The 12,180-nt window shown below is 39.1% G+C and overlaps 1 protein-coding gene across 5 annotated transcripts in view; it reads right to left on the reverse strand.

Moving 5' to 3' along the window:
• The window catches only part of nf1a (neurofibromin 1a), a 120,715-nt gene extending 108,902 nt beyond the window's left edge, over window positions 1–11,813 (reverse strand). For all 5 annotated transcript variants that reach the window (XM_008276383.1, XM_008276382.1, XM_008276380.1 and 2 more), the window contains exon 1: window positions 11,551–11,813. In XM_008276383.1, the coding sequence (XP_008274605.1) occupies window positions 11,551–11,610 (60 nt within the window). In that variant the 5' untranslated portion in view covers window positions 11,611–11,813. The remainder of the gene's footprint in view (window positions 1–11,550) is intronic.
• Window positions 11,814–12,180: the final 367 nt, after the last annotated feature.

The following is a 12,180-nucleotide window of genomic DNA, read 5'->3' on the forward strand; positions in this document are numbered from 1 at the left end:
CTCCTTTCTAGAGGACAGGTTTCCTTCTTGGATGGCAGCCTCTCAGCCCACAGTGATGTGAAACATGTATGAGTGTCATTGACACCAGTGTTCCAGCAGCTTCTGATTTATTGTAGACCTACTTTTTATTGAGTCTTGGTTTGCGGTTGGCCATACCGACCAATAGTCTCTCAGCAGCAGGTAATACATTTTTGGCAGTTACACAACTGTGTCGCACAGATGATTTTGGGATCCGTAGCTGCTTCGAAATGGCTTCAAGTGACTTTCCTGACTAGTTCAAATTGATGATTTGCTGTTTCAGATCAATGCTGTGCTCCTCAGACTTTTCCTTTTTAGTGTTTGTGGCTAAGTCTGATGAGTGCACCAAACAAGTCCTAGTTGAATTGGCTCAGAGAAAACAGCAGCTATAGACAATCATAATCACTCACGAGTTAAGAGGCCATGCCACTACGAAAATTAGATTAACACAACTGTCTACATCACCAAAACTGATAACTCAAGTTTTTGTATGCATATTTTTGACCTAGCAGATTGGGTCTTCTTTTTGCAGAAGACATAGAATAAATCTATGAAAGAACTAAAATGCATGATTTTTTTTATTTTTATTTTTTTTGTGGCAAAGACAAGTGTTTCATGGTCTTTACAAGGCTATGTAAACTTTTGTTCGTAACTCTGTGCAGTCTGGGCCGGGAATGCCTTAGGATCCGCGAGGAGGAACCGTAAAATGTTGCTAGGAAGAAAGACGTCTAGAATGCATTGTGTAGCCTGCTGCTACCACATCCACCTGAGTCTGTATTAGCAGAACAAAATGGTAGGGATCGACCTATTATCGCCCTGACCAATTATCTAGGTCTGTATCATTTTTGGTATCAATGCTTTTATTGACCGATTGTCGCAAAATAAATTCAATGCACTACTTTGGTTCTGATGCAGCTGCCTCTCTCTCTGCAGTCACTCTGTGGTCCCTAGCAATGTCCCACCAACAACACTAACTGATCGGCTATTACATGCCAGAAGGAACAACCAATTACAAACATCTATTGTTTACATGATGAGCATATTCCAGGGAATTAGCTGAGGTGCATTTCAAAGTGAGCTAGAACATGTTGCTGAAGTTGTAATGTCGAGCATGTCTAGTTTGCCTTTTACACAGAAACGGACCCAATAATTTATTTGTAGGCGTTAACAAGCGGTGCAGCTGGAACCTATTTTGCCGACGGTGCTAGGCTACGGCTATCACTGAAAGGTTTGCTGTGATTTTGATCTGTGCCTTAGCTTTAGAAGTTTCTTTTGTAATTTCTATTGTACACATTCATTTATAGTAACTCTTATTAATGTTGTAATCTAGTTCTTAATGACATGTCCTCTGCTAATACATATTGTTGATATACAATATTTAAAGTATGTATGTAGAAATTCAGGAATAGTAGTCCTTATTAACAAAGAAGACTAGTTATAAATGACGGGTTCCCTGCCATCACATCCTAGTACTATATGGCATTTAATATGTATATCTGTTCCAGACATCGGCTATAGGCCTTTCTCAGCTACCAACTATTAAAGCACTCAAAGAGCGCAGACTTCCACCAAGCAGCTCATTTCTACCCACACTGTGATTTAATGTTAAAGTCCTGCATTCACTTATTCACACTATTGGATTTCTGGATAATCAAAACACACCTTTAGGATTTGAATTAATATTGATATCATTAATAACAAGTTGACGGAGTGATGAACGGTCGTTCTGTATTCTCAAATATTTTGTACACTTTACACATTACTTCTGCCATTACTTACTGGCTTTTAAGCTGTCAGCTAACGCTATGCTGGGTTGGCATAACTACAGCCATGTTATTGCTAACATAAACAGACAGGGAGTAACTTTAGCTAGGTTAGCACAACTTTAGCAATGCATAAATGAAAAGCATGACCGACACAACAAAGTAAGCTTCACTCGTCATGACACATGACAAAGAGAGTTAAACTGAAACAGGAGACATGTTGAGTCATTGTTAATGTCAACAACCTCGTTATGAATTTATCTGTCAGTAGCTCCGCTCAGCCCACTCCTGTAATGTTACCTGGCTGTAGCTTCCTCCTGCACTACTGAGAAGACAGCAGTGAGGACTGAGGACTGAATGGAGTCAGAGCTCCATCTAGTGGACAAACAGCACAACGACAGCATTCTGCACGACTGTGACACATCACAGCATTTCCTGTTTTATGAGAAAATAATCTCAAAATTTCATGAAAATCCGTTGATAACGTTTCGAGTTATCTTGCTAACAAACACACAAACATAAATGCCGGCGAAAACATAACTTCCTTGGCAGAGGTAATAATCAATATCAACATCTGTCCTGAAAAAAACAAACAAAAAACACAGCACTCAATCCCTAGAAACTGGATGGTATTAGCTAGATGCACCTGATAAACAAGGTATACTTGTATATAGGACCACAGAGCTTCAGACTATCACCAAATATGCATATGCAATCTATTATCTATTTTTGAGACCCGATCTTTAGGCTGTTTTGGTATTGCTCTAACATGGGTAGCTAGCTACTACGTTAATTTTAGTGGTTTGAAAGTAGAATTTTTATTTCCACAGTTCTGTCAGTCTGTCCCTGCCTGGTGCTAGTTAGGTGTTGTGCGTTCTTCAAACTAAACTGAGGGAGGAGGAGGCAGAGACGGAGAGCTCCAATTCAGACACACCTGATGATCAGAGTGCAGGTGCAGACAGGAAGCTTCAGACTAACAGGAAAAACAATACATTCAATGACAATGGCTCACACAGTTGCAGGGCTGCAAAATTTAATATTTATTCATCACAATCACAATTTTAGCTTCTAACCACTATACAATCGACAGGCTGTTTCATTTTAAAAAGCGCTCCACTTCTAAAAGATGTGCTTGGTTTTCCCTTCTCACAGAAAACAGCATTTAGATCATCTTGGACAAATCTGGCATAAGAACACCCTATTTAACTTTTTCACAGCAATTTTTGCTCACACAACTGAGCACACCACAGCCACCTAGCAGCATCTACCGCAGCCTGCACCGTGAGGCGTTTAGAAACATCGGTAAGAGTAGTATTGATAAGCAAATGTAATGAAGTAATCCTAGTGAGATTATTAAGGTCCTCTTACTACTAATCCTTATACACTTCACAAGGATGTAACGAATAAATAAAGCATTATTTGGATGACTATGATCTTCCTACACTATCAGATTATAAGTAGACTAAAGAGGGCATTGTTAAATAAACAGAAGAGGTGATAAAGGGCTTTCACCTTATTCACCTCAGGATAATCACAGATCCAGTTAGCCATATAGGCATTTAGTACTAAATAGATACAAACCCAAGAGCATAAATTTAAAGGACACCTTTGCCGGTTTCGTTTTATCATGCCACCAGTCACCAGACAGGGCTGGTGTCTTTCGGCTCTCTTAGATGCCATTCAGGATTGAGCAACAACAGATAGCTATGAGGTGGGCAAAAAAAAAGAATGCAAGTGATGGAATTACTCACCTTTGTCTCTAACTGGGCAAACGAATTGCTTTTAAAAATTGCCAAAATACCTGCATCTTCTCCTGATGCTGCCACTTTTAGCCCCTAAACTATTTCTTAAACAACTAAATTTTTGTCTCACAATTCATATGGAAAAACAAACGACTTGGGATAAAGAAGTGCTGCAAAGGCCACTTAAAAAAGGTGGACTGAATATCCCTTGTTTTGAGTACTTGGGGCAGTGTGGACTGGCAATCAGATCAATCCCACCCACTGAAAAGGAATTAATTGAACAGCAAAGGAACCAATGCCCCACTAGCTCTTTAAATTGGATATAAAAACAATCTCTGTCCACAAATACAAGATTTGATAACAAATTTCGAAGAAAACAGGTTTTCACTCTATTTATGACCAGTCTTTTTTTATTTAACATAAATTCCCTCTTTACCTAAAGTAGAACTTCAAGATGGTATGACAAACTATTAATATAGGTTAATATCAGTTCAATAAACCTTTGAGGATCAATTGAAAAATGAAGCCCCTCAAACTTCTGATGTGCTTTTATTATAATACGGGCTACCCTGCACTCACATTTTCAGATACCATCCCACATTAGTTGATGAGAATGACTAGTCTGGCTCACCAGATGTAGGTTGTGAGTTCTCCTCCCTTCCACTATTTGTATGTTACAGTTTTCTTTGCTACGGGAAACAACAACAGGTTTCAGGCTGAACCTACCACATTGAAAATGAAACTGATCCTGAAAGTTTTGCCATGGATTTGGATCATGCAGTCAGGCAGCTCTGCTAAGTTTTTCAGTGAATTATCTATTTTAGTCACAATCAAATGTTCCACCACAACAATTCCACCATCAATATTTTGATTGAACACCAACCAAGCTGCATCCTTCGCTTAGCCCCACCCATGATGACTGTGATTGGTTTAAAGAAATACAAACAAGCCAGAGCATTGTTTCCTCTATAGTAGAATAACAGTGTGGTGCAGCCAGAAAATGATGTTCTACAGAATGGCCTGGCAAAGCAAGGACAAACATTATCCTTTACACAGCTGGTCCCTGCAGTCTGACAGTTAGTACATACGTTGGTTCGTAAATCTAAGAGTTGGATTACTTTAAGAGGATAAAGAACCATCCCTAAAAGTTGACTTACAAGCTTTGCCAGCAAATATTCTCCATATTCATCGGTCTCAAACATGGCTTATCATTTCAAACACGTCTATTAGTAGCCAAAGAGCCTATTCTATTGTTTTATTTACTTTATTTATTTAGTTGACAAGGGACAATGCACATTAATCAACATTGTACAACGTAAACGTGCCCGAGTTAGCTAAATTAAGCTAGTTTTCATCGGTAGTCCCTTTGGCAGTTGTCAAAGCCAGCCTAAATTTTTAATTTTTTTTTAAATTAACATCACATAACAAATTCTATTCACGCTTTTCGTGTCCGTGCGCGCACACAGATGATCAGACTGTGGACGCACCCACAGATCTGTTCACGCGACAATAAGGCTGTGCTGGTCTCTATGTGGCCAGCTGCATTTCACCTCATATCAAATACCACTTAACTGTGCAACGACAAGAAAACTTGAAATAATGACTACTAGTTGACAAAGAAAATGTTTGGTCAGTGGAAGCCAAACCACAATGTATGTGGCTGAGCTTGGAAACAAAAGTAACTACAACCTTATGACAACAATAAACAGTAAGTACAGGAAGTTCCTTCCCACCATCGCCTCCTGCTTACTCATAGGGAATCCAAAGGCAACTTGGGTTGTTGGGTTCGTGATATAATCATGACATGTTTGAGACGTCACAGCAGGGAAAACTATCGTATATACGGCGATGCCGTCAACGTCTCTCGAAAGTGCAGACTTTAAACTCTCTCCCGGTTCTTGTTTCATGTCGATAGACCATGTAAAACCGGAGATATGATGTTATGAACATGCGTGACAAAAAACATGTAAAAAATAAAAGCACATGAAATATGCGCTGCGGGCGTCGCGTTTCTTTCAAAATCTCCGTCATTTTTTGTGATTGATTTTTTTGTGACGGACAAAACGAAGCGAAAGAAAGTCCTTGGAAGTGCAGGTCCTGTAATGTGGCTGTCTGCCTCATTTTGGACAGAAATTATTTTCAGGAGTGGCACAGATAAAAACAGAAAGAAAGCCACACCTGCTTTATATATAGTTGTATATATTTGTATTTAATTGATTTTATATAAAAAAAAAAACTATTTGTGGTTTTTATTGTCATAAATAATACATTTCTTCAAATCGGATTTTGTTTTTTTTTGTGTTTTTGGCCCCAAAATGTTAATATAGTTGGTTAAAGTGAAGAAATAATGACCTTTCACCCCACATGTATGATAAGGTCTTACTCCATGACATTGTGTTATACTCAGGTTAGTGTACATGATAGGGTCTTGCTCCCTGACACTGTTACACTGGTTAAAGTACATGTATGTGTATCACGGTGCAGTACGAGCATGTAAGAGCATTCCAAGTACTTGTAAATAGAAGTTTTGCCAATACTAGAATTTGTCATGTTTTCATTTACAGAGTACAGTTATATTACAATTCTAACCAAACAACAATTGCTCAACAGTTGATAATGTCTTGATTTATGAAGTTTCATGAGCTAAAATTTCTGTCTCAGATAGCCTTAAAATGTCCCATTTAAGCTTCAGTTTTTCAAAAGCTTCACAATTATTGGAGGTATTTCTGTGAATAACAAACTGAATTAAAGGCCTATTAATTGTTGAAATAAATGAAATACACTGGATGCTAGTAAAATTGTTTATCTGACTGACACTTTATGTTAATTACATAATTAGCTTGGTCATTAAGAAGTTGAAGAACGGATACAGAAAGCACAAGGTTCCCTAATTCAAAATAAAATAAATAAATAAATAAAAAGACTTCTTTTAAAATTGCTACTGTAAAGCACCGCAAACAAGCTGCAGTCTTATAGTAAATGGCCTGTAATGTTTTCACAGCAGGTTTATATTGTAGCTGATCTACATGATAGAGTCATGTGTCCACTAGACTTAACATGAGTCCAGATGGTGGAAACAGCTACTCATTAGTAAAAGACATCCCCAAATACTGCGGCAGCAACTTTATCAGTCCAGTCTGTCAATATACTTCATCACTTTAGTTTGAAAGTTGTAGGAAACATGTAATCAGAGTCCTCCTGCTCCTTATTATTAGCAGCGTTGTCAATCTAGCAGCAGAAAGCAGCTACAGCAGACACTCAACTCCCAGCCTACTTTACAGTTATGGTAAATGGTAAATGGTCACATATATATATATAGCGCTTACAGTGTTTCTCAGTGTTTACAATGTGTTTCTCATTCACCCATTCATACACTAATGGCAACAGAGCTGCCATTGGGAGCAACTTCGGGTTCCAAGGACACTTCGACTGTGGAGGGGCGGGGGATCGAACCACCAACCTTGCGATTGGAGGACAACCTGCTCTACCACCTGAGCCATAGCCACCCATCATGAGCCTAAGGTAGCTAGCTAAACAGGACAGTCACCAGACACCTGTTTCCCAACTTTTTCCTACAGAGTTCATCAACACGACTGCAGTTACTTCGCAGGAAAGCGCACTAATTTTAAGGACCCTTATGATCAGCAAACAGACCTGTAACTTCATTTTAATAAACAGTAAGAGGCTCCACCTGATGGTGCAAACAGGTACAACAGCACATCTACAATACATCCATATCTGTTGTCTTCTGTCTTATCAGTTAATGTGTTAACACACTTAATTATTAATGGAACTTAATAAACAGTTCATCATTAACATCCCAAATACATTTTATTTTTAATTCAATGTGCTTAACGTCAGAGTAGGTCAACTTCAGATTCTAAGATCACAACATGGAAACAGCCCATCGACTATGCAGTGAACTAGCTGGAAAAATGAGCCCAATTTAGACATGAAATCTGTAATCATGCCTGCCACATTTGGGCACTTGTTTTTCCATAAAGGACTATTCATAGGCAATGCAGCAATAACAGTGCAAATTCAGCATGAGAAACATGAATTTGACTTCCCCTTAATATATCTTGGTGCATTAGACCATTGCAGATCAATGAGTACTGCTTATGGCAATGTTTAAATTCAACATGATTTTTCACTTAAAAGCCTTAGAAGCAAAACACCATGAAAAAAACGTAATGAAAAGGCAAAGTTCAGTTCTATGAACAAATTTCAAGCGCACTCATTCTCTGGCTCATAACCAGCTTGTCATTGAGCTCCTTTGCCCTCCATGTTTCCAAAGTATTGGGATCAGCGTTTGCCAGGCTTTGTGGTTTAAAAACTCCCCTGACCCTGTGTACTGTCCTCCACTACCATCATCTGAATGACACACTCCCAGTGGCCTGCTTTAAGAGCTGACCGACGGTATGCTGCGAGGCTGAAAGGCTGGTGCAGGGTTCCTGTCCAGTGATAGCAGGTCCTGGCCAGCCACTCTGAACCTTAAGCTCTCTAAGGTGCAGTGGTTTCACCTTGGTCATCCTTGATATCATCCATCCTAGTTCTGAAATTAGGCTACAGTTACACATTGGAATGCTACTACTGTATTACAGTATGATAATAGCATATTAGCACTTACTGTGACAAAAGATTTTATCCATGTTGGCCATTTCATTTAAAACAGCTTCTCATAATGCACCTCACCCTCTAATCACTCACTGAGGTCGTTTATTTTTTTTCCATCCATCCCTCAATACTCAACACTCACAAAATAGAACAGAAATGTATTCAAGTCTTTTTGAGTCAAGCATTTCGCAGTTGCTAACATGACACACTCAAACCACTGCAATCTATATCTTCTTTGAAATAAAAACTTTAAAAACATTGGCCAGTGGAAGGCTTTGATGGTGCTACAATTGCATAAAGTGTTGTAATTGCATTAACAGAAGCCTAACGACGGCAGAGAGCAGCATGTTGAGAAAATAAGTTTCCTACCCCTTTGGTTGATTCGAGGGCCCTTGGTCAAGATTATTTTTTAAAGAAAACAGTCATGGTGTAAGGTGAAAAACGTATTCAGTCCTCAAGTAAGTGTCATCTCATTGCATTACTGCACTGCACATTCCTAGATGTGGGTCGTGTAGTTGATAATCATGAATTAAAAAAAGGTTTGGCTCTGTTTTGCTCACAAGTCACAAGGCAAGACAGTTCAATAGGTATCTCAGTCTGTTTAAGTAGTGAGTGAACATTTCACATTCTTCAAGTTCTGTCAGAAACACTCGCATCCTTTACTGCAGATCATTTGACTGTGACAGAGTTGGCAGCAAGGACATAAACAGGAAGTCAGCCACATTTCTGCAATGCTTTTTCCAATCTGGATCAGAATTTCTATGCAGGCAGACAAGTCCTCATTGTACTTGTGAGCAATGTACTTTAGTTGACGCAGTTCTGCTTGGCCCTTCAATTTTCTACTGTATCACAGTGATTCAAAGGTAATAAACAAACAAAAAAAACAAAACACTGACATTTTGCATGTATGTTATAGCTGCTCTTTACCTTTAATCACTGTTGTAATTGTGCAAAAAAAGAGAAAATAATCTGCATTTCCTAAGAACAAATCAAAAATGAAACCATCAGAAAAAGTCCCATCACAAAATCCATTATCTGCCACACATTCTAACTTATCTTTGCAGATACACTTTAACACAACAGGTAGATTTAATCCGATTTCTTAAGTAGGCCACGTGATAAAAGCGCAATCATCTCCATGACAACTAAACAGATTAGGGCACCAGGAAAAATGATAAAGTTACTGAATACATGAAACAAGCCAAATGTCTGACTCTTTATTTAAAAACAATCCGGGTTTGGATACACCACTGACTGGCAGAGTTTCCCTGTATACTGCATTGTGAGCGACGAAAGCAAACACTGCCGAGCAAAATAAGGTCAAAAACCGTCCAAATGTTTCTATGAAGTTTCTATTTTAATCACATCTCTCTGATGAACTACTGCTTTAAAAAGGCTACTGGTTGGAAGCTGCAGCTAAACTTGAAGGTTTTGTCCATCCCATGGTTGAAAAGAGGTTGTCCAATCTCTCCTTCCACACACTGACAGTAAAAAAGAAGTGGACATAGCCACCATGACATCACCCATCGGTGTTTGAACTATCGTTTTAAAGTCTCAAGTTAAGGACTTTGTCCACTGCCCTTTTGTTTTTTTGGAGCCAGAAGTGATAAATTAGGTTAGATGTTTGGTGTTAGAGAGGAACGAGGGGTGGAGCTGTCTGAGAACTAGAGTACAGTACACTATGCACGCCCATATAGTAGCAATGTGCCGATCACAAGGTAGCCAGGGCCTCAAGCATAAGCTGCTCTATCAGCTATTTTACAAAATGAACATCATGCTGTCGTAAAGAAGATTTCAAACTCGCAACTAAGACCATAAACTCATTGGTAAAATGTTTATTAAGTAAGAAAAATCAAGTCAGAAGTACGGCCATTTTCTCATACACTTCTTTATGGTATAACCTGTTTTTAGGGACAAAATGTAGATTCAAGCCACCTCTGCATTTGCTTAATTTTTCAGACTTGAACGCTACATCCACCTATTTCATACAGACTATATTACCACAACAGATCAACTCCTGCACTCTTCTCTCCAAGGATACTGACCCAGACAGCACACTATATGTACTGTATGGACCACTACTCAGCTGGCAGAAGTATCTAAACATGACGGTCACTTTAAATTTTAATATAGGGCTACGATGTTAAAAGTGCCTGTGAAGCGGTATTATGTAGAAAAATGTAATACATGATGGTGAGAAGGTTATAGCCGAAACCATTTGACAAACTCACTGTACTGTCATTGATGTCGTCATTTCAATCCACCAAGCACACCAAAGGATGCTCAGCTTCTTAAGAAGAGTTCAATATTTTTGCATCGACAAGAAAAAGCATGCTTATTGAGAGACAAACTGAAATTGCCTACACTAAAGTGCTTGAAAGGTTTTAGTTAGGGCTTACCATAACAATAATCTAGACGTCTATATAACACCTACAGCCACAATCTTCCAAAGGTAATAATCCCAGTTTAGCTAAACCTCAGCTACAAGCCATTATCTCTAGTAATTAACGCCAGAAGCAGACTTCTCTCAAATTACCAACACTTGTCTTTATGTTTATTTTTTCCAAACTGATTTCATTTAATAAACCGGATTACACTCAGAGAAAACAAAAAGGCAACAATCTTTATTTCTCTGTCCGTCTACCCAATCACACTGATTCACTAAAAATTAAGCACATTGCTTGATTGTCTTTAATCTCTGGGTTGCATGTCTCAATATAACAACAAGTGAGGCAAAGTCTGCAAAACTTGCTAATATGTGGTGATTGAAGGCAACAACTAAAAAGCAAGAACAGCTTCGAAAATCAGTGGCGTATAAATTCTAGCTACAGATTCCTCGTTAACAGATGAGGATTTGCTGTTGTTGTTTCAACTGCCATATCATATCAAGCAGACGTGCTGACCAAAGTTGTTAACAAACTAGCTAGCAGGAGATCTGCATTAATAATTGGTCCTGACGTTTCCTCCCAAGTCCGTAACTTTGTTAGCTCATATGAATGCAGCGTGCTAGCCAGTCACATCTTATTTGTTTACATTAGATAGCTAGGCCTGCTAATGTTAGCTACCTCACTGGTATGAAAGAAAACGATAGCTAAGACCTGTACTTATAATATGCCTGACACATTGCCTTATTGTGTGATATTATGCAGTTGAGCAACGAGGTCCCTACAAAGCCCGGTGAAATGTGGGATGAATCTGCTAATTAATCGTAGAGACGGCGCTAGCTTGAAGGAGCACATCTTCAGTGCTTTGCAGCTGGGACGAGCAATACAGAACACATTTCAGCTGAGAAACTCGGCCTGACGGGAAAAGGGACTTCGTCAGTATACATGTAACATTACCAGTGTGACGGTGGAGCCTCAAGATTACCAACCCTTGCTACACCCATCCACCAAATCAGCCCATCTTACCTGCTCATCAAATCTAGTAATCACGGCCTGGACCCATTCCACTGGTTTGTGAGCCGCCATGGCCGGGCGGAGGGACACTGCAACGCTGTGCTGGTAAATCCAAGGTATGAGGACGGAGCTGATAGGCTTAGTAATGCATGGAAATTTGTCCTGAATCGATGGGAAAGGACAGCAGGGGTGAGTATTTTTTCCTTTCTGTAGGATTCACCATGCCACCGCCATGACACACAACCGGAAGTCTTCTTCAGAGAAACTGATGGGAGGCGTTGTAGCGTCAAGGTGGCAGCAAGCAAACATCACTGCCAGGCAAAGCCTTCAAAGTAACGGCTGATGTCTAAGAGTTTTTTTCCAATACAATAAAACATACATGTGACGATAATATAACAAAATGAAACATAAAAAGCACTTGAAAGGCCAGGTCTACAATTTCTTATAGAAAGTTGAAATTCCCCTGTTCATTTGATTTGCCGTTCGTCATTTGTCGTTGCCCCTTGTTTAGTTTAGAAACAAAGAAATTACATTTTCTTTTCAGGCCATTAAAAGTTTAAAGTAGAGCGACAAATATTCTGCAAGAATAACTCTACAATTGTGGTAAGATGATCTACAACAACCAACTGCATCAGTTTTCGA

This window comes from Stegastes partitus, unplaced genomic scaffold, assembly GCF_000690725.1.
Source record: "Stegastes partitus isolate 25-593 unplaced genomic scaffold, Stegastes_partitus-1.0.2 Scaffold70, whole genome shotgun sequence".
Taxonomy (NCBI): Eukaryota; Metazoa; Chordata; class Actinopteri; family Pomacentridae; genus Stegastes; species Stegastes partitus.